This window comes from Canis lupus, chromosome 37 (genome assembly GCF_003254725.2).
Source record: "Canis lupus dingo isolate Sandy chromosome 37, ASM325472v2, whole genome shotgun sequence".
Taxonomy (NCBI): domain Eukaryota; kingdom Metazoa; phylum Chordata; class Mammalia; order Carnivora; family Canidae; genus Canis; species Canis lupus.
Window position 1 is genome coordinate 23,635,671 of NC_064279.1, and position 23,552 is coordinate 23,659,222.

Genomic DNA, 23,552 nt, shown 5'->3' on the forward strand with positions numbered 1-23,552 from the left:
TCACCCTTAAAGCCACCAACATCACTACTGATTATTATCACCAATATCAAAATCACCATCAATGCAACCAACCATCACACGAACTTTTTTATACATTTCAACTATTGTCCATCACCTTCCATTCTCTTCTTTAGATCACATATTACTCTTTTTTTTTTTTTAATTTTGTCTCCCAGAATTTTCTCCCATGGACAACCTCTCCTAGGAAACACTGGACTGAGAGTCCTGCTCTGCTGCCTGAGGCGGCCTAAGACAAATCTTTCAGTATCAGTTTCACCATCTGAAAAATGGGAAGAAAATCATTGCCCCTGAGAAATACTCAGACACTGAATTAGCTCCAGTTATAATCAACAAAATGATAGAGCAGTCTAAATTCTTTAAGGGTGAGCTAGTCTAAATATAAATATATCTGAGTACTTTTGGACAGCACCAAAAGCACTTATGGTCCCTGTACATCCCCCTCCTGTCCAGCGGCAGTCTCCAGGCCGTCACTGGCTTGTCGAGCAGATTGGATAGATCATGGGGTGGCTTTGCATCCTGGGAAATTATGTTTTCCTAAAAACTTGGAAGGAAAGAAAGCAATTCAGAAACTCTTAATATTTGGCTCACTGTGCTTCTTCCCAGAACTTGGGTGACTGAGTGCCATATATATTTGAAGAGTAAGCAGAGAAAGAATTCAAGAGATAGAAGTGGGTTGGAGGGAGGCAGATGGAGAGGAGCCAAGAAAGAGACAGAGAGGATGGGATGGTTCTGTGGAGCCCGACTCCGAGGGAGACTCAATAAGCAGGAAAGACCAGGGCACCAGGAAAGCCCAAGCAGGGGTGCTGGGTGGCTCAGAGGGTGCTCGCCTAGACCTGCCTTGCGGAGGCTGGCAGGGAGCAGGCCTATTTAAGGGCTTTTCTTCCAAGTGGGCCCAGGAGCACTCAAAGTTGCAGGTGGCATCTGCAGATGTCCCATAAGTGACACTGAAGACGCCTGTTGTCTGATGCAAGAGGACTTTGGAAAGAGCACTGGGCTGCCATCAGGAAACCTTGCTTCTAATCCCAGCTAAGCAATCTAGAGCAGATCACTTACTCCCCTTCTCGGGGCACCAATTCTCTCAACTTTCAAAACAGGAGTTGTAGGTTGATCAACAGGTTGATCACATGGTCTCTTCTATGTTCACCTCCCTCAGTCTTCAAATCTATGGGGCCCTGAATGGTAGGTAGTATTTACGCTCCTCTTTCCCTCCCATGCTCCATCCAGGGGAGGAGGAGTACGCTTTCCTGGCCCACCCCTACGTTGATGTTGGGCTCATTGATGACTTGCATTGGCCCACGGGCTGGGGGCAGAAGGGACAGTGTGTCAGTACTGAGCAGAAGCTTCCAGAGGCTCTGCAAGTTTCCCCCAGTCCTCTTGTGCTCCTGTAACTGGCTAGAAGAGTATACCCCAGCAGCCCCTGCCCCTTTAGCCTGGGCCCCAGCACGAGGAGACACTCAGAGCAGGCTGGAACCCAACGCACACTCAGAAGCTAAGCTGAGCCAAGCCCCGCTGAGCCACAGCTGTCATGCAGACCCATCAGTGGGAAATAAATGCTTGTTGTTGTGAGGCACTGCAGTTCTGGAGGTGCCTGTTACCGCAGCCAAAGCAGACTAATACACCACGTGACGGGAAAGCAAGTCTCACAGAAGCACACATCAGAGACCAAGCCAAAGCCTGCCTGAAGGAGAATGAAGGGCAGCTGGAGAGGTTCCTACAGGCCGTCCGCTGCTGCCCCCCTCCATGCCAGAGCCGCACACCTCCATATGGAGACACACCTGGGTCCTGGCAGCAACAACCCCGGCCTCAGCGGGGTAGGAAGGAATACTGGTGGAGGGAGAACTAAATTAGAATGCTCAAAGTCAAAGTCCTCCCCATTCACAGTTCTCCAAACCTGGGCAGTCTTGTCTAGGTGCCACAAAAGCCTGCCTTTAAAAAGGCTCTGAAAAATAAATAAATAAATAAATAAATAAATAAATAAATAATAAATAAAGGCTCTGGAACTCCGGGTTGATGTGTTGGTTTAGCTACAGGGAGAGGCCGCAAGAGGCTTACACAAGTATCCAAGTGCCAGCATCTCTGCTCTCTGGCTGCTGTGATCAGCATGCAAGTCTCCAGGCCTCTCTGACTCCTAATATTAAAGAATCCCAAGGAAATTCATGTAGCATCCTCCCAGCCAAACTCTAGCTAAGAGATGTTTTCCTGCCAAAAGGAGCAGTGCACATAGTTGATATGACATACAAACGAAAGCCCAGAGAAGACAACTGTGGCGCTTCGGTGCGGTCAGCCTCATGGCCCAGGGGATAACCCGAGAGTTCCAGGTGAGGATGTCTGACGAGCACTTAGCCAGGCTTCATGTCATTGCGAGAAAACCACGACCTCGGTCCCCCCAGTGACAACTCCAGACTTAAAAACCATAAGCATTGGTTGGGGAAAAAAAAAACAACAACAAGAAGACCCGGCCCTTCACCAATTGACCTAACATAAAAGAAGAGGAAAGAACACAGATTTGGGAATGGTGTAAGGGAACAGGCAGGAATTAAAGAGGCGGGTTTCCAACTTTTTTTTTTTCTCTAAGACACCAAAGACTTTAAACCAAAATCTTACCTAGAGCAGAAACATAGGTAAATGGGTAAAAGTACAGAAAGTCAAGGTGAAGCAAGGGCGAGGATTCGGAGCCTGTCTGTGCTGCATCCCATGGCCCGCTCCCAAAATTGGTTCCCGAAGCTGCGTATGGAACTCCAGGACTACCCACAGTTGGCAAACCACTAGACTAGGGAGATCTGGGGCATTGTAATAGGCTCGTGGAAGCCGAAAAAGGCGGGGGCGGGGGGGGGGGGCAGCTGTCGTCATGGCTGTTTCTGGGCGTTCTGCCGGGAAGACAATGGAGCCAGAGGCGTAGCCACCCCTTGTCATGGCTTGGCAACCATGGAGTACACAGCAGAGGAGCGGGCCTCCACCTCCCACTCGAGGCAGATGGACTGACCTTCCTCAAGTCTTCTGGGAGGCAAGCCTCCTCAGCCTCATCCTCAACTGGGCAAGACTAGATTTGCTTGGGAAAGATGGAGGTCTTCCTTCCTTGGCCTGTCTCCTCCCCCACTCCGCTCTCCCCTCGTGTCTAAGGCGCTGGCTCCTCTCGAGCCTACAAGTCTCAAGCCTGGTACTCTGACCTTCCGGAAGGAGGGACCCTGTGAGGTTGTCTAACTCGCCAGCTCGTGGCTCCCCACTTCCCACAGAAACAAGCCCCCAGACCCACCTATGCACACCACATCCATGAATCCATACATCCCATAGCAGATCTGGAAGAGGAGGTCTTGGCGCTGCCATTTTGCTGAGGGGCTGAAGGTTGACCAGATAAGCCAAGAGATACTGGCGATGAGGAAGAGGGAACCCAAGATGGCGGCTGCAATCTGAACCTTCTCAATGACTGTCAGAGAGATGGCCTGCCACTGCAAAGAAGAGAAGGACAGGTTAGCGGTGGCTGGGATGCCCTTACCCCATCTCCACCCCATCCCCATTCCTCTTCCTTCGGCTGCCCCGACCTCTGACCTCTGGCTCGGGATTTAATACAAGGCTTTTTAACTTGCATTACGTGGCTATCTTCACAAGTTTCCGAGTTTTATTTTGTACTTTCAGTGTGGAGGAAACCTGTATCACACCAAATGGTCAGACACTATTGTAGGGAGAAGGTTCTGGGCAGCCACGGTTGGGAAGGAAGGCCTTTATCATTGATCACGATACAGCCAGAGAAATGAAAAGGGGAAAGTGAAAGTGCAGAGCCAGTGTGGGGCCCAGAATATTCTTTTCGGAGCAACACTGTTTATCTTCACACGAATAGGGCGCAGGCCTTTCTTTTGCTTATTTTCTACAACACCTGGCACGTCACTTAATATAAATGCTAGAGATTATGAATTCAACAGACAAGGAGAGGACCCGGGATGTGGGGGAGAGAGAAGAAACACAGTATAATTTACTGACTATATACGGACACTGAGATTTCATTTTTTTTTTTAACAGAAAAAGCATCATGCTCACAGCAGTATTGATGGATGGATTGAAGGCTGGGGTGTGCGTAGGTTTCAATTCTGCAATTCTATGATTCTCAGAAGCACAGGCCTAAATGAGCCAGGAGTTGGATTTTTAGTTTGGGATTTATTTGTGTTCTCACTCAACAAATATGTCCTCTGCTAGTAAACAAAAACAGAAGATTTCTGTCCTCATGGAATTTATAATCTAGGGAACACAGGTGATCAAATAATTATTTACAACTGCAGTTCATCAGGTGTTAGTGAGGGAGGTACATGGAACTATGAGAGCCTTTGACGGGAGGATTCAACTTGTCAGAAGCAATGCTTGAGTTGAGTAGGAGTTTAGGCAAAGAGAGGAGGGAAGAGTGCTCTAGGCATAGGAGAAAGCATGTGCAAAGGTCCTGTGGCAGAAGAAGAGTGTAGTGAGTATAAAAACCTGGGAAAAGACCAGAATGGGTGGAGCAAAGAGAGCACCTGGGAGCGTGGGTGATGCAGCTGGGGAAATAAGAAGAACATGTGCAAACTTGAAGAATTTTGGCTGTGTCCTAAGGGTAACCGTGATGCTCTGGAATAGTTTGTAGCAGGGAAGTGGCAGGATCTGATCTGGGAAGGTGGAGGGCAGGACATTCTTGTGATTCTAGGGACTCCATGTAAAACCCTGCAGAGGAAAGCCCCGGCAGGTGTTTCAGCCTGAACTCCCCCGGAAAAGCAGACAACTTTCCATCTGCCAATAGCAAGTCCTTATTCTGCACGAAACGGCGTGGAGGGGAGCAGTGATTCCAGGTCCCGGAGGACTGGCCAGCGGCTCTGAAGGAACTGGCACCATCTCACTTGCTGGTCCAGATGTGGGACACAAGCCTTTACCTTTCACTGTACACAGAGTGTCCCATTGCAGGCAATTGGCACTGCCTCCCCCAGCCTGGGGTTGCACATGCGGGAATTTTCTAGAAGGTGGCCTGGCCCGACAGACTCCCACCCAATACTGTACCACACGTGCTTTCTCCAGAGCCTGCCCCTCAGTCTGCAAAGAGGGTTCCTGGCTGAGCTTCTTGATTTTTGGTTTTTAAAGATTTTATTTATTTATTCTTGAGAGAGACAGAGACACAGGCAGAGGGAGAAGCAGGCTCCCTGCGGGGAGCCCGACGTGGGACTCGATCCCAGCACCTGAGCCAAAGGCAGAAGCTCCACCACTGAGCCACCTAGACGTCCCTGCGCTTTTTGTTTTCACACCTGGGTCATCAATAACCTTCCCTTTCTCCTGCTCCAGGCTTCAAAACCCCCAAATCCGAAGGCCCAGGAAGGCCCGCGTCCGCAATCCCTAAAGCCACCCTAGTCCCGAGGCCCCCAAGCCAGCTGCAGGACGAGAGCGGGCCGGACTACAGTGTGAAGCGATGCAATGAAGCAGGCTGGGCTGCTGTAGGCGACTCCCCTCCTGCCTGTCCCCCCCAAGCCTCCGGGAAAGGTGCAGGGGACAGAGCTGCGGAGAACCAGGGAGCCCTCAAATCTCAAAGGGGGGCCAGGAGGGGAAGCGTTCACCTCCAGCCAGGCTTCATTCCAGACGAGGTCCTGGCCACAGCACAGTGAGGACCCCGGCCCGCACCCCATGTCCTGGCCTCCTGCACTGCAGCACCAGCCCTGGGTGTTTCCTCTGACGTCAGGAAGGGCCACTGAGCCAGGATGGCGCCAGCACCCCTACCGGGCGGTGCTGCTCCTGCTGGTGCAGTATCATCTGGGAGACGCCCGTGGGCCACGAGGACTGTCACTGCTGCCTCTCCTAAACTGGAAGCGGCTGGTCCTTCCCCCTCCCTAGAGGACCGCAACGGTGGGATGAAAGAACTCTGCAGGGGACCAGCTGCCCTCACGTCCACTCTTCAGGGTGTCTGAGCACCGGGTGGGGTGTCCCAGCGGTGCCCGTGCCCCGTAGGTGGGAGCACCCAGGCCCGGTGTGCCAGGCCACCCGCCAGGGTGCCCGTGGGCAGCCTGTGCCCCCCGTTTCATCTGTAGCCTGGGCATCAGGACCGTGCCCGCCGCGTGGGGCTGCCTTCAGGGTTCAGTGACACGCAGAGCGATGGTCCCCTAGGAAACACCTAGGACTGCGGCTCGGCAGTGGCAGAGGAGGTGAGGAGTGGCCGCAGCCGCCACCCCGACATCCCTTCCTGGACGGCTCTTCTAGCAACGGACCGGCCCGCTCGCTGTGTGTGCGGCTTGGCCCCGGGGTGGGGGGACCCCAGGCCTGGGCCGCACCTCCCGGCCCTGACAGCGGAGGGGGCCCGCGCTCGGCTGCCGTCCACCTGCTCGCGGGGCGCGGGGGGCACTGCAGGAGGCCGCCCTGGGCTGTGGCCTCGAGGCCCGGGCAAGGCGGGGACAGGCGGCCGCCACCTACCAGAGGCTGCGGGCGCTGGGGGCCACGGGCAGGCTGGGCCTAGGACCCCGCACGGAACACTGGTTAGTGGCGACGCCAATAGACCAATATTGTCCACGCGGCCAGTTGCTCCGTGTCCTTAAGAGACCAGAATGACCTTCTTTTTCTTTTCCTTTTTCTTTTTCTTTCCTTTCCTTTCCTTTCCTTTCCTTTCCTTTCCTTTCCTTTCCTTTCCTTTCCTTCTTTCTCTCTTTTGCTGTCTTTCTTTCTTTCTTTCTTTCTTTCTTTCTTTCTTTCTTTCTTTCTTTCTTTCTTCTTTCTTCCTTCTTCTCTTCTTTTTCTTTCTTTCCTTCTTTCTTCCTTCCATCCTTCCTTTCTTTTCTTTCTTTCTTTCTTTCTTTTTCTTTCTCTCTCTTTCTTTCTTTCTTTCTTTCTTTCTTTCTTTCTTTCTTTCTTTCTTTTTCTTTCTTTCTTCTTTCTTTCTTTCTTTTCTTTTTTCTTCTCTCTCTCTCTCCCAGGAAAAGAATTATTCCTAAATGGTTTTTCATCTTATGAGCTCAAGGTCCGGCACCTGTTTATGAGCCAAGGGGGTATTTCGGAGTGGGCCTGCGGATCTGGACTCTGACCGTTTCCAAGGCTTGAATGAGCTGAGAAGAGAGTTAATGCACCCCAGAGGGTGTGGAGTCAGCAGTCTCGTGACACCACTATTTTAAGACGCTTCAAGATTTGCAATGAATGACTAAACATGGAACCAGCACAGGGAGAGGCGCCTCTTACTCTGAGCCCTTCATGGACATCGGGGTGGCTGGGGTGCCTGCGAGTTCTGGTGCCTCCTTCCAGAAATGATGCCCCCTGCTGGCCCACATGCACGTGCTGGCCCTCACACATGCACACACGTGCACACTCACACATGCACCACACACACACACACACACACTCACACACACATGCACATGCACACTCACTCCTGGCAGTGCCTCATGTAAACCTCCACAGTGTTTAACATAAGATGCCCTGGACCCTGCAGCTCCGGGATTCCAGCTGCCCCCTGGTTCAAAGGCCTCAACCCCACCCCACAGTCACACACACCACCGCCCCTCCTGGGGCCCCACTCCCCCCCCGCCCGGGCAGGGAGGCGCGAGGCAACTGTGCCAGGCCACTGGCCTGCTGGCTCACTGGTTATGCGCAGCTTCACTGGCTGGCCGTGCGTGTGTGGAGGTATTTTGAGAAGCTTAGTGCTCTCCGCGTGTGGGTGTGCCTCGCAGGGAGAGCTGCTGGGCTTGGAGGATTTACGAGGTGGGGCAGGGCTGTGGGTGCGGGATGCATCAGGGCAGGGCGGGTGGCCAGGGCAGGACGGGGTGCAGCCCCATCCGAGTCCGGGGAGTCCGCACAGCGGGCCCCACCTCAGCCTGGCCGCTCTGCCCTCGGCCTTCTTGTCCCTCCCTTTCTTTCTTCCTTCCGCTCTGTTTCTCACCGCCTCCCTCTCCTGTCTCATCTCCATTTTGCTCTGGTCCCTTATCACGAGGAGTGTGGTCCATGGACCAGCAGCATCAGTAGCACCGCAGGTTGTTGGAAATGCAGCATCTCAGGCCTTGCCCCAGACTCCTGAGTCGCAGTCTTCATTTTAGCAAGATCCAGGTGAACTGAATGCACCTTAAAGTTTGGGATGGGCCGCTGACTTTCCTCCTCCTTAGTTCTTCTTTTCCCACCTTTAACTTTCCCTCAGTTGTTCCCCCACACCTCCTACCCTCGGAGGTTTTTTCATCCTGCTTTCATCTGCCCTTTGGTCTGTCCCTCTTTCTTTTCTTTTCCTTCCTTCCTTCCTTCCTCCTCTTCCTCCTTTCTTTCTTTCCTTTCTGCTTCCATCCACCCATCCATCCCTCTACCCACCCACCCACTCACCCATCCATCCCTCTACCCAACCACCCACTCACCCATCCAACCATTAACACATCATCCATCCATCCACACATCCATCCATCCATCCATCCATCCATCCACTCATCCATCCATCCGTCCATCCACACATCCATCCACACATCCATCCATCTGTCCATCCATCCATCCATCCATCCATCCACACATCCATCCATCCATCTGTCCATCCATCCACACATCCATCCACACATCCATCCATCCATCCATCCATCCATCCATCCATCCATCCACACATCCATCCATCCGTCCGTCCATCCATCCATCCACACATCCATCCACACATCCATCCATCCATCAGTCCATCCACACATCCATCCACCCACCCATCCACACATCCATCCATCTGTCCATCCATCCACACATCTATCCACACATCCATCCATCCATCCATCCGTCCGTCAATCCACACATCCATCCATCCATCCATCATCCATCCATCCATCCGTCCGTCCATCCATCCATCCACACATCCATCCACACATCCATCCATCCATCCGTCCATCCACACATCCATCCATCCATCATCCATCCATCCATCCATCCACACATCCGTCCATCCATCCGTCCATCCATCCACACATCCATCCATCCATCCATCCATCCATCCATCCATCCACCCATCCATCCACACATCCGTCCATCTGTCCATCCATCCACACATCTATCCACACATCCATCCATCCGTCCATCCATCCACACATCCATCCACACATCCATCCATCCATCCATCCATCCATCCATCCATCCATCCACACATCCGTCCATCCATCCGTCCATCCATCCACACATCCGTCCATCCATCCACCCATCCATCCACACATCCGTCCATCTGTCCATCCATCCACACATCTATCCATCCATTCGTCCATCCATCCACACATCCATCCACACATCCATCCATCCATCCAGCCATCCATCCATCCATCCATCCACATATCCATCCACATATCCATCCATCCATCCGTCCGTCCATCCATCCATCCATCCATCCATCCATCCATCCACATATCCATCCACATATCCAGCCATCCATCCATCCATCCATCCATCCATCCATCCACACATCCATCCATCCATTCGTCCATCCATCCACACATCCATCCATCCATCCATCCATCCATCCACCCATCCATCCACACATCCATCCATCTCTCCATCCATCCACACATCTATCCACACATCCATCCATCCATCCATCCATCCACACATCCATCCATCCATCCATCCATCCATCCATCATCCATCCATCCATCCGTCTGTCCATCCATCCATCCACACATCCATCCACACATCCATCCATCCATCCATCCATCCATCCATCCATCCATCCACACATCCATCCATCCATCCGTCCATCCATCCACACATCCATCCATCCATCCATCCATCCATCCGTCCATCCATCCACACATCCATCCATCCATCCATCCATCCATCCATCCATCCATCCATCCACACATCCGTCCATCCATCCGTCCATTCATCCACACATCTATCCATCCATCCGTCCATCCATCCACACATCCATCCATCCATCCATCCCTTAGCTCACTGATCCTGTCTACCATCTAATTTTCCACAGAGATTTCCTTCTAAATCTTTCCTCTGTCTTTGCCTCCATCCTTTTCTCTTCTCGCTGAGGAGAACACACAAGAGTCCTCTCATACCGTCTGCCCTCCTGCCACTGCGATCGTGCCCCCTAGCCATCTTGCTCCTTTTCTCCAGATTGCCCTAAACTCTAAGGGGCAACCATTCTCCTGTGCCAGTCATACCTGCAGAGGGTTTTTTGTGCTTATGGCGATAACGTGATACTTGTAGTAGCACAGCTCGCAGCTCCAGCAACCCCGCTCGCTGATCCACTTGATGAGGCAAGGCTGGTGCGTGCACTTGACCGAGCCATCACAGCGGCATGGGCTCAGCAGCTCCCCCTACAGCGAGAGAGACAGAGGGTGGTGAGTTCCTGGTCTGGAGTCTCATGGATAGGTGGCCACTGGAGTGATGGTTTGGGCCACCCAGGTAGGACAGACCACACCACTTAAACCAGTCACTGTCTTTATTGGGAAGCAACAGAATCCACAGAGGACAGGGGAGCCAGGCTGATTCAGTGGACTCAACTAACATTTCAGAGCCTCTGCTCCCACTGGGTGCTGCCCAAGTCCTAGGGTGCCAGTGAAAATGAGTGGGTTGATTTTCATGGAAGTCCTCTGCCATCCAAAGCCCTCTGTCAGCCTGACGGACTTCTCTGTGAAGGCGTCTCAACCTCAGATGCCCTCAGAGCCAGGCAGACGATGGGAGTGACATAAAGCAGCTAGTAGGGCCTGGGGCCAATCTAAGGCCCAGACCCCAAGTTAAAGGCACAGCCACTGCTGGCTCCATCCCACTGTACATGTGGGAATCTAGGTGGCAGTTTTTATGTAAAGTGTCCCAATAGTGAAATATCAATAACAAAGGCAGGTCTTTTAAATATGTTGTGAGGTCATTCTGCCTGAGTTTGGAGCTCTGCTCTAGCTTTGTACACGCCTGCAGGCCAGCACATGGATGGAGTCCTACGTCCCTCTGTGAAGCCTCCTGCCCCGGGTCCCTGAGTGACAAGAGCTTGGCAGGTAGGGGCAGGCCTGAATCCTGGGCACCTAAGAGGTGGGATACGTATCCCTCCAGGCATGTCCTTTGGGTCTGGCTGGGAGAGGCTATGAAGCCTAGTCTGGGGCAGGTCTGGAAGCAGGGAGGCAGAGGACCTGGCCCAGCTAGATGGTGGGATCTGAAGTTCCTTGTGAGTGAGTGGACTGCAGAAATGGGTTTAGCTTCCAGAACACTCCGTGACCACATGTCAGTGACCATGACTGAGGCCGGTCTGCTTCGGCTTCCTGCCAGGCCTGACATGCACCTCTGTGAGCCTCCACAACCCCTTTCCTTTGTCTCCCTCCCTTTATCCTCCTTCTCCCTCTGTATTGTCTTCTCTCTCCCAGCTCAGAGTCCAGGGTTTCTGCTTGCTGAATCCCACCAACCCACCTCCCCGACCTGTGCTCTCTTCTGACCACCCCAGGGTTCCCATTCTCCTTACTCCCTATGCCTTCGCTCCCCACCCCCAACTCATTTCTTGTGGATCTGGCCCTTCCATCTCTCTCCTGTCAAAGGACCCAGAAGATGTCCCTGAGCCCCACGCTGGTGTGTTTGCGATTTGGCCACTTATACCGGGACTCTGCTAATCTGGAGACTCCACCATTCAGGAAACCACATCTTGCTTCCAATTTTGGGTAAGCAAGCGCAGGAGCACCTGACATATACAACACATATTTAATCATGTTCTTCACCATAGACCGTAGAACAAGCTGTTTCCTCCAAAGCTGCACAGAATCCTCTTTCCCTTCCAATTTAACCCCTGTCACTCAAAGACCACACCTTGGCCTGAATGAGGCCTAGAATACTCTTTGGTACCTGGTCTGCCTGTCAAACTGCTTCTCATCTCCATCATAGTTCCAGTGCCACCTCCTACAGGGAGTCACCCCAGACTTCTCCAGTTTGAGCTCCGTGCTTTGATCTCTGAGCGCCTTGTGCTGAGCACCTTGGTCATACTCCTGTTAGAGTACTGAGTGCATCCATATAAGGATCTGTCTACCGGTCAGAAAATCCCTGAAAGGCAGGGATGAGGGGCTGCTGATCATTGGACCCTGTCCCCCTCAGTACCTAGCCCTACTCCCTGAAGGCCCTCCACAACATCTGTGTTTGAATGAATAAATGAACAAATTAATCAAGTGTCTGCTGAGGTTCCCTGCACTGTCTTGAGGAACAGGGGTGAGATGCCCACTGCATGAGAATGGGAACCATGTCCATTTGTGAGCCTCCAGACCCCAGCACCCTGCTCAGTGCCCGTCCCATGTATATATGTGTCATGAAGGAACTTGGTGGCAGAAATGCTGAGAGTGCCTCATCCCCATATAACCCTTCCCAGTTCCCCGCTCCGCTCTTCCAGTATTGACAGGTCTCCTTCACTGTAGCTCCCTCCCTTCCATACCCACTGTTGTAACACTTCCCCCATTTGTCTCTGGGTTATTGCACCATGACCCTTCACAGGGGCAGTATCTTATCCATCTTTGCATCCTTAGCACCTAGTACAGTGCCTGAAACAGATCCTGCTTGCAACGTAGACAGCAAAATGCATTCATATCTGTTTGATGAACAAGAAGTTTTGCCCCCCGAGGACATGGCTCCAGGTGGGCAGCTGTGGTGCCTGGGAGAGTAGAAGAGGCAGGAGATGCCCACGTTGCTGGGCACTCGCCACACCCTTCCAGGTCTAAGGGCCCTTGGTAGTGAGTAGTTGCTGTGTAGCTTGGAGAAAGACATAGGAGGGGGGTGAGGCAGGGAGAGGTGCTGGGGGAGGGGCACAAGCGCTCATTATTCATGGCAGCATTTCCTAGGCTCATTAATTCTAACAGGATGAGCTGGGTTTGATTAATCGGGTTGTTAAGCAGCCATGTCAAATTGCCAATGAAGTAAGAGACATTACTTCCGGTCTCTGGCAACGCTGCCAAGTGACAGAGAAGGCTGCACCCCTTGCTTCCAAGCAGCACCCAGGAGACAGGGCAGCAAGAGCTGTAGGCTGAGCACAGTTGATAAGACCCGGGCTCTCCAGAGTGGCTCTGGATGTGTGACCACCAGCACTCACAGGAGCCCCAGATCTCCCCATACTTACGTGGGGAAGGGGAGAGCATGACTGGCCTGGTCCCCGTGCCTAAGATGTGCTGTCTCCCCAGGGGCTCCTCGTCCCCCACTTTTCCCCGGAACCAGACACCCCAAAAAGCAGAATAGGAACTCACTGCAGGTGCTACAAAGATTAGAAAGCAAGGACACCAAAAGCGTTGGAAAAGTTTAACGTTGATGAAGGAAGCAATCCAGGATTTTAGCAAAAAAAAAAAGTAAATCTGGAAAGATGTTATTTTAACCTTGGCATTTACATAAGTTTTGTATTTTATGATTTGGTATATTTTTATGTACATTTGGGAGAAGGGCTATAATCTTCTTTATGTTTAAGGCTTCTAGGAGGCCTCACTGTGGACGCTTTACCATCTTTGGTCAGACCTATGCTTCTTCAAGAGCAGAAGTGGAAAAGAGCCAGCGGCCAGACGGGTGGGTTAGACTTAATGAAGATGAGCTTTGCAGTCAACTCTGTTAAAGGCTGAAGTGTCAGAGCAGGGAAACTGAAGTGGTGAACATCTCCGAGTGTAAGAAGAGAAAGGCTCAGGCCCCCGGGTGGCTCAGTGGTTGAGCGTCTGCCTTCAGCTCAGGTCATGATCCTGGGGTCCTGGGATCGAACCCCACGTCGGGCCCCCTGCTCAACAGGGAGTCTGCTTCTCCCTCTGCCCCTTCCCATGCTTGCATGTGCTGTCTCTCTCTCTGTCAAATAAATAAATTCGAAAGAAAGAAGAGAAAGAAAGAAGAAAGAAAGAAAGAAAGAAAGAAAGAAAGAAAGAAAGAAAGAAAGAAAGAAAGAAAGGTTCAATGACCAGCTCAAAGTCACTCAGCCAGCCGGTGGCATGGCCCGAATGGAAAGCCTGGTCTTTCTGACAGCAGACCCTAAGCTTCTCATCCCCCACCCCGCTCTGTTCATCCCTCCTGTGAACTCAGTCCCCGCTGTCCCTCCCACACCCATGCTTGTGCCCGCCACCCTCCTGGCCCCTCTGCTGAGTCTCTCGCGCCTGCCAGCTGCAGGCCTGTCTCTTCTCCTTGCACTACCACCTAGAGTTGGGCACTGGTTCTCCATGTCTTCTGGGGTTCGAGCTGCTCCGGCGTGTCCCGTGGAGCTCAGCACATCACAGGTGTGCAGTAAGGTGCGGCTGCCGACCGGAGGGGCACCCAGGGGTGGCAGAGGATGAGCCCCTCCAGCCCAGCTCCTGAAGCTCCAGCCCTTGGGCGGGGGGATTATTACCATCTTGTCTGCAGAGCTCAGCAAACCCCACAGATCAAAGGGGCTCATTAAATGCAAAAGGCACCAGACACTCCTCAATGATCTGCTTGGAGCTTTGGGGCCCAGGGAATGGCTAAGGCAAGAAAACTCGGGTCTTCTCTAATCCCCTGGCCTCCAAGGGGCATGGTGAGGGGGAGGGATGAAGAGAGTGGTTTTCAGTGATGGACTCCTGAGGTTTGCATGTCTCTTCACACTAATCAGTTGTGCAAACTTGGGCAAATCTCTCAACCTCTCTGAGGCTTCTTTATCTCTCTGTTGTAGGCAAGTCTTGCCTCCTCCAAGGGTGTCTGTGAGGATTGAGTGATATCATGCCCACACACAAGTGCTGGATACAGTGCCCAGCACAAGTAAATCCTCTTGCGTAAGTATTATAATCCTAACTCACGTTTCCAGGAGGACTTTAATTTCATAGTTTTTTCCTACTACAGCTGTTTTATTCTCCTAGTAGCAAATAAGGAAGGAAGAAGCCATGCCTTAGGTAAAAGGTCAGCTGAGCCCCTGAGAGAGGTGAGTCTGCCCTTGTGAAGTGGATAAGGGGTCAGAACTATAGATCTGCTGACTTGTGGCCCAGGACTGTCCTCTGTGTTACCAGGGGGATGCTGAGAGCACTAGGGGCTCTTCTCCCCTGGGGATGCTGAGCAGAAGAGCACACGTCTCTCGGAGGGGTCAAGTGGGGTCGTTCTAGAGGCAGGAGGCAGGACAAGTTGATCTGTAGTCCTTGGCGGTGGCTGAGCGGGTGGGTGGGGAAGAGAACAGGATGGATTCTCCTCACTGCCAATGACACAGCAAGCTGCAGGTGCAAGACTCCAGTGATTTCTCCATTCACAGATTTCTTTCTGTTTATTTCCAGCTTGCTTCAATTCTTCCCCCTCTCAATCTGAAAGGACTCGCTTCTGGAGTCCTTAGGTTACCTGGTTGCCATGGCAGTGGCAGGTAAGCCAAGACTTCCCCTTCCACCCACACCGGCCCCAGGCATCCCTGCCACTGAGCAGAGAGAAACAAATACAGTCTAGTGACGCAAAGACTCCAGCCGTGCTGCGGTTTGCAGTTCCAGAAGATCAGAACAAAGGAAGTGATGGAAACCCTCGCCTTGGGGAGCACTTTGGGGGCATCTTCCTTTATTGACACCAATGTGGTGGTTAAGGGCTTGGACTCTAACCTTAGGAAGTCTGGGGTGTATCCAGGCTCTTATAATCTGTGTGACCTTGGGAAAAGTGGCTTAACTTCTCTGCGCCTCTTTCAGTCATTCCTTTGTTCATCAAGTATTCATCTAGTATGTTCCAGGTTCTGTTCTAGGCTATAAGGATATACAGCAGTGAATGGAACTGACCAAATTCGCTAGTAGAGAGACACAGACAATAAAGAATATAAACAAACTAGAAGTACCTAAGGTGCTATCATGTGCTATGGAGAAAAATGAGCAGGAAAAAGGAAAATAGAATACCAGGAAAGGGCAGGGTGAAATTTTAAACAGGATGGCTATGAAAGGCTTCACCCAATGGGGACAGTTGAGCAAAAACTTCACGAAGGTCAAGGAGCAAACCATGCAGATATCTCTCTGGGGGCTGGACATTTCCATGCAAAGGCCCAGAGACAGAAGCATTCCTGGCATAGTGAAGGGACACCAAAGAGGCTGGTGGGTCTGGGGTTCTAGTGAGTGAGGGAAAGGGGATTAGGAGATGAGGTCAAAGATAGAATGAGGATGAAGGATGAGGGACAAATCAAGAGAGGCTTGCCCATGGGCCATTTTAAGGAATTGGCACTTACTGTGAATGAGATGGGGAGTCATGAGAGTTTTGAGAGGAGAGTGGCATGATCAGACCATGTTTGACAGAATCACTTTACCTGCTGTCTTGAAAACAGACTAGACATGGGACACCTGGGTGGCTCAACAGTTGAGCACCTCCCTTCAGCCCAGGGTATGACCCTGGAGTCCCAGGATCAAGTCCCACATGGGGATCCCCACAGGGAGCCTGCTTCTCCCTCTGCCTGTGTCTCTCCCTCTCTCTGTGTGTCTCTCATGAATAAATAAATAAAATCTTTAAAAAAAGAAAACAGATAATAAGATAATACAGATAATAAGATTTGCTGATGGATTAGATTGGTGGATGAAAGTGAAAAAAAAATCAAGGATGCTGCTGATTCTGTCCTGAGCCATAAGAAGGATGAAGACTTGCTCTCACCTGAGACGGGAAAGTCTGAGGGAAGAGCAAGTTTTGGACAGCAGACTGGGGGTTCAGTTTTGGACATGTCAACTTCGAGATGCCTACTAAATAGACTGCAATAGATACTAGTCTGGAGTTCCGGGGAGAGGTCCCAGTTCAAGACATATATTTGAGAGTCACTGATACACAGATGGTGTTTAAAGCCATGAGCTTGGTGAAATCACCAAAGGAGCAAGTGTGGGTAGGAAAAGGGAGGGACACGAGGGCTGCTCCCTGGAGGACATCGGCATGTTGGAGCGTGGGAGATGGGAAAGCACCTGGTGAAGAGGCCGAGAAGGATGGTCAGTGAGATAAGAAGGAACACGATGCTCCAATGGCCAAACATGAAGACAAAGGGTTTCACAAAGGAGGAGCCATCAGCCTTGTCAAATGCTGGTGATGGGTCAGGTTGGGTGAGAACTAACCTTGGATTTGAGGAGTTGTTCTTCATTTCTTCATTTTCTACGTGAAATAAGAAGCAAAGTCACGGGCTGAGAATGGAGGTGAGGGAAGGGGTGGTAGAGTTCTGAGAACTGGTACGAAATAGTCCTGAGGGAGAGTTCATGAGTAATTAGACTAGAGAAATAAGGTATGGTTGCTGGGAGCACTGAGGGTCTTTCTCTTAAACGAAAGAGCTCATCTGTGAGACGAGGGGAGGAGGGTAGTCAGGGAATATATTTAGCACCATGCCCGGCACACAGTAGGCGCTCGGCAAATGCTGGCTCACAGGTAAGGGGTGATAAGAGGGGAGTTAGCAGAGCTCACCTTCTCACCTACTTCAAACGTTGATCGGTTTCCCTTCTCCCTTCACCCTTTATATAACACTCTCCTGTTAATAATCTTAATGTTACAAACATTTCACAATTCTAACAAAATGCTTTCATTGACATTCTCCCACCTACTTCCTCAATAACCAAATGAGGCTAATAATTACTTCTCCTGTTTTACATATACAGAAACCCACTCAAAGAGGCTGTTACTTCCTCAAGAGAAAGGCCAAGCAAGGCTCTGAAGCCAGTTCTGTCCATCAGGCTATCCCCACAGCATCTCTGGGTGCTCTAGTGTCACCGGCCCTTCCCCTCTTCTCCTGCTCCCGGCAGCCTGTTCAGCAGACCTTGACCTTTCCAGCTCCCAGTAGAGAGCTGACCTTGCTGGCTCCCGTAGGAACATACAAACACAAAGGCAGAAACATTATTTTCTCTCCCTTTGCCCCTGTCCTTTGAAGCCAATTGCAGGCAGGGTTCATTGGGAATTCACTGCTGTGGTCTTGCTGGAGGACAGGCTAACTTCCCCCTCACCTCCTCCTCACACTCCAACCTTTGGCAGATCCCTCTCATCTGCTATTTGTTAAGTCAAAATTAAGAGACAGAGATTTTTGTAAGCTAGGTAATGCATTAAAGTTTTCTCCGAAATGCAGTCTAGATTAATAAGGAAAGTTACAATTGCCTTATTATTTTTTTAAAGACTTTATTTATTCATGAAAGACACACACAGAGAGAGGCAGAGACATGGGCAGAGGAAGAAGCAGGCTCCCTGCGGGGAGCCCGATGTGGGACTCATCCCTGGGCCCCTGGATCACGCCCTGGGCCGAAAGCAGATGCTCAACCGCTGAGCCACCCAGGCATCCCTACAGTTGCCTTACAGATGTTCTACTGTGAAGACACGGAGGACCTAAAGCCTTAAAATCAGAATTTCCCCTCCAGGGTAGACCCAGCCCCCGTGTGTCCTCAGGATGGGAAAGAATGGACATAAGAGTAGAAATATTTTGCTGGACTGTGGCGAAGAATAAGAAGCGAGCGTGGGTAGGAAAAGGAGGGATACCAAAGAAAGTAGGGACTCCCCAGTATCCATCCTGGGTAGCCTGAAAATGGATAGTTGACTTGACAGAGAAAGTAAAGAACTTTTTTGTACCACTCCCTGCACTTCACATATTTGGGGGAATCAACTAACAGTAAGGCTCATCAGTAACACATCCTTCCAACTTTATATTATAGACTTATAGACTGAACCAACCTGGTCCATGATACGGACCAACTATTTGTGTAGCTGTGATCTGGATTGGTGGGGGAGGGCTGAGGAGGAAGGAGACAAAGGAGGAGCATGGATGGAGCCAGTGCCTTGAAAGAAAACCTAGAAGATTCCAGGCATCTTCTTCCTGCAGGAGGCCAGACAACGATTTCTTGTTTCCAGAGACCCAACGTATCCTGGTATTAGGATCAAGAGAAATGACCTATCATGAAGACCTTCTTACCTGCAAAGGTTGTGGTAGAGAGATAAATAGGAGAGGGTGTGACTCCTGCTGCCCTGGAGGATGATAAAGCAAGTTTCCCCTTATCTATGGAGGCAGGCTGATGGGCAAGATGACTTCAGAGAGCCCACAGCCCCAGAATCCATTATTATACACAGACAGGCAATTCTGAATTCTCTGCATATTACATCAGGTGTATGGGCAGTTCTTTGTTTTCTTCCTGGAGCCCTTTGAGGCCAGTCTTTTCGCTCTGTCACTCATCCAGAGAATTTACCATGCCCCCTTCCCAGCCATGCTGGGCCAGCTTCTCACTTCCCCTCTCAGGGGCACCAGGGCTAAACCTTGTCACCACTTGCACAAGGAAATAAGGAATTGTTGCAGGATAATCTGATTTTAAAAAGAAAGAACTCTATTACTAAGTAGAAGAAAAGAATAAATATTTAAGGCCTTAATGAGCTATAGTTATCTACACTAAATCTAATTAACCACATAATTATTTCTAGTTCTGCTCTCATACCAGCAGCTTACTTTCACAAACACACACACACACACACACACACACACACACACACACACACACATATCTGCCTCCCTCTTCATGAAAAAATCTCCAGCCTGCCTATTCATCAGTTCAATCAAAGGGATACACAAAGAGACAAGGAAAACAAACACCAAACCCAAACCCAACCCTTCAAACCATGGTTTTTCATTTTCATAATAATTATTTTATTCCTGCAATGCTTTTTCCCTTTATAATTTAACTGGTACAAGACAAATGTACCTACTTCCTCTAACTGCCTCTAAATTTACTCAACTGGTACTAGAAAGAAGAACTTAACCTCACGATAATTGAATTTAAATAACATCCAATTCCATAAAGTCAAACATGCTCTGCATAATAAACAAACCACGCTACACGAGGGCTGGCGGAGAGAAAGAAGGTCATATCTTATGTGTATATTCATAATCATATCTGTGTGTCTAATGACCTAAATGCGCAATATACTGTCTGTTTGTCTTTCTGTGTAACTCATCATGGCCATCACCATCGTTACCAAGCTAAAATGAAAGGCTCATCTGCCCTCAGTCCTCTGCCTGACTCAATAGAAAAATGTAATTTCGATGGCCAGAACTGGGCAATTTGCATACGGCAGCCGGCTGGGCCCGGTTCCAGGGTTCCAGGCCGCCAGGTTGAAAGTGTAGAGATTCCAGGTCACCGTGTCCTCTTTCTTCCCCTCAAGTCAGGCCAAGCCAAGGGCACAAGTCAATGGCAAGTTAAAGGGCAAGTACCAGTTGCCCCCTGGGGTCAGCCCTCCTAACTCCCTGCATGCAGGCAGACGGATGCCTCCAGTTCCAGTTGTGCAAAACCTTTGAGTTCCTGGAAGGGGTTGTGGTGAAATTCTACAGAAATTAATCTTCCATCACAGTAATTAATATATCACTCTGCATTGAGCGGATACAGCAGATGTTACAAGTGCAAATGAACTATGATGATGTGTTGTACTTCATGGACGTTTGGAATCACAACTCTAGGCTCTTAGAACCTTCTGTGGGGCTGGCTCCTACAAAGCAAAAAAGCTGAGTCTTTCCTGGGTGCCAAACCCAGCTCCGCTGCCCTCTGGGTGGTGACCTTGGCTATAAGCCATCCAGGCCTTGATTCCTTGGTTCTCAGAATTTCAGCATACATCAGAACCACCTAGAAGCTCGTTATGAGGATACCCAGGCTTTGCTCCAGACATTCTGATTCCATGTAGACCCTCTCTTCCTCTCTTGAAGCAAGGTTGGCTAAGACTCATGTTGCAAAGCCCTGGACCAGATACTTTTTAGCAAGCCTTCTGTCTTCTGCATCAGTCTGAGACTCTTATGTATACAGAGATAAAAACAAATACCAATAGCTAACACATATCGAACACTTACTGTGTGCTGAGCCCCATATGCTGGCTTTGACTGCTGGGTCCGAATCCCGAGTCTTCCACTCAGTGGGTGAAGGGCATTGTGCTAGTTACTACCCACTCTGAGCCCCAGTCCCTGTCGTCAGCATCCACTCACCACGCATGAGGTGGGCTAGCGTGCTCCCAGGGCCAGGGGACACAGACGGGCTGGTTTGAATCCTTGCTGGGAGGTAAAGCGGACCAAAAGACCCTTCCTGCCTCCCCAGGGTCTCCTCAAAATTCAGTGAAATAATGCACAACGAGAAGTATTTAGAACCTCGACACACAGTGGGTGCCCTCTGTAGGTCACTACTTATTGTCGCTCCTGAACCCGCCCAGCCTTGCAGGGCCTCCACATCCTAACCAAAGGAGACCGGGGGGGGGGGATGCCCCTCTTGCCCTCTGCGGACAATTGTGGGGACCCTGCGGTTGGCTACCTTACTGAGCACCTCTTTACCACCTTGTGAATGAAGCTCATCAGTCTGCAACTTGTGGTTACTCAGGTTGCCCGGGAGCCGGGATAATGGCTGCAGAGTGATACCAGAGTGATGAAGGCCAGGAGCCCCCAGGTGCTGCTAACTGCCCTACTATTTCGGGGGAGGGAAGAGAGACATAGATACCCCGGCTCACCTCCACCTGCTGGCCTCAGCATCTCTTAGGAGCCCTCTCACGCCTTCTTTGTCACTACTCTGTGCTCCTACCTCCTGTGATGGGGTAAATGGCAAGGCATTCAGCCACTGGGGGTTTGCAGCCATCCCTCCTCTCCACCACCCCCTCTTTCAGGCAAGGCCGCGAAGGTGTGTTCACAGGGCCAACTGAGGGCTTTGTGATGCACTTGGTGCCACAGAAACGAGGGGAAGTGGAAGCAGAGAGGCTAGAATGATCTGTGTCACGAAGAGCTTAGCAAGAGAAGGGAAGTAAGACAGGGAAAAGAGATTCCTACCCTATAATTTCCTCTGCCGGCTTTATAAAGAGTAAACACTGACATCCTTTTCAGCTCTTTCTCTGTATGGGACCTTGCACTCTTTCTTTGTGACAAGCTTCGTTCCGATTATCCTCCCTGCAGACTGAAAAGCCTAAGCCCAGGGAGGGCAGTGGACTTCCCTAGGGGGGTGCGGTGGGGCACCCTCCCACTGGGAACGGTTCAGGGCCTCTACCGCGGCCGGACCGATGCCTCTCACCGGGCGATACCCATTCCAGAGTCTGCTGAAAGCTCAGCCCAGTTCTCTTCACACCTCTCAAGGAAGCATACTATTCCTGAAGTCTTGGCTCCGCTTCCCCGTCAGGAATAAGCACGCTAAGTAGAATTTGAATTACTATGGCGTGTGAATAGACTCCGGTCTGTTGACTCCAAGCTTCTGCTAAGCTGCTCCAAGTAGTTGTAGCTTCTGTCATCTTGGCAATTTTACTTTTTGTTTGAAAGAATTCTATATTCCTTATTTCTGGGGCTGGGGAAGGGGGTGGTCTTCAAAGGCCCTTTGCTTTGTCCCCCAGCCTCCGGTCAGAGGGCCTGTTCCCCACCCCAACATATGAGGGTGCTTCTGTACAGAGATAATGCCAGGAAAGGGGACCCCAGAGCTTACCAGGGCCCTTTCAGATCCATGTATGACAACCAGTATAGGGGCACCTGGGTGACTTAGTCGGTTAAGCATCTGCCTTTGGCTCAGGTCATGATCCCAAGGTCCTGGGGTCTGGCTCCCTGTTTAGCAGGGAGCCCCTTTCTCCCTCTTCCTCTGCCCCCCCACTTGTGCTCTCTATCTCTGTTTCTCTCAAATAAATAGAAAGAAATCAAGAAAGAAAGAAAGAAAGAAAGAAAGAAAGAAAGAAAGAAAGAAAGAAAAAAAGAAAGAAAAGAAAGAAAGAAAGAAAGAAGAAAGAGAAAGAAAGAAAGAAAGAAAGAAAGAAAGAAAGAAAGAAAGAAAGAAAGAAAAGAAAGAACAAAAAACCACTAAAGAACAAGTCCAAAGTTCATAGGACAGCCCGGACTTCTGCACTCAGGGTTGGGGGGATATTTATGCACCAGCAGTGTTTCCCTCCAAAAGATTGAGGCTCTAGAGCCCATAGTCTCCTTCATTTAGGAGCTGTTCAGTGGCCCTGGTTGAGAGCAGCGGCTCTGGGCTCTGGTGCTGAGACCCCAAGATACCACCTGCCCGTGATACACATGCACCAGGACATGCTTCCTCAAACCCATCTAGACTCTCAGCTTTTGCCATGGGGTTATTTTTTAATTTTTTGCCTGCATTTCATTTAATTAGTGCCTGGTATGTAAAATACCACTTCCTCTTATTTGCCTTTAACCTTTTTCAGATGACAAGGTGGTTAGGCAAACAATCAAGGCTCTTCTGGGATTTCAGTCATTTTCTGGGATTTGGTGATCCAAATCCATGTTGCTCCTCCCCTTAGATTTAGTGATTGTTTAAAACCATATTCATCTTCCCCTCAGCAGTCGTCCGTCAGTGAAACGTCCTATTTTTAGATCCTATTCTCATGTCAGGGAATCATTCCAACAACTTTTTGCTAGACCTTCATCAATTGCTGAAGTTCTTAAGGTAAGTTTTCCTGCTATGTCCCAGACAGCCAAGGATCCTCATGTCCAGAAGCTGGGGGAGAAAAGGTCACATAAAAATATGTAGAAAAAAAAAGAAAAAAAATATGTAGAGATTTATTATATGTCTTCTAAAATTTTCCTCATAACTATGCCCCACACACACATAGACATAGTTTCCTCCAAATTAGGAACGTAACATACACCTATTACTTAACTTATATCTTTCTATTCACACTATGTCATGAAAAATTTCTTACGGTGATCCATGATTTCATGGTTCACATTCATGATTATTTCCATAAAAGATAGTCCT

The 23,552-nt window shown here is 50.3% G+C and overlaps 1 protein-coding gene across 1 annotated transcript in view; it reads right to left on the bottom strand.

Moving 5' to 3' along the window:
• Positions 1-23,552, bottom strand: part of MARCHF4 (membrane associated ring-CH-type finger 4) — a 114,261-nt gene that overhangs the window by 19,217 nt on the left and 71,492 nt on the right. The window contains exons 2-3 of the mRNA XM_025441748.3: positions 10,119-10,274; positions 3,275-3,467 (exon numbers count right to left, since the gene is read on the bottom strand). Coding sequence (XP_025297533.3) covers positions 3,275-3,467; positions 10,119-10,274 — 349 coding nt within the window. The remainder of the gene's footprint in view (positions 1-3,274; positions 3,468-10,118; positions 10,275-23,552) is intronic.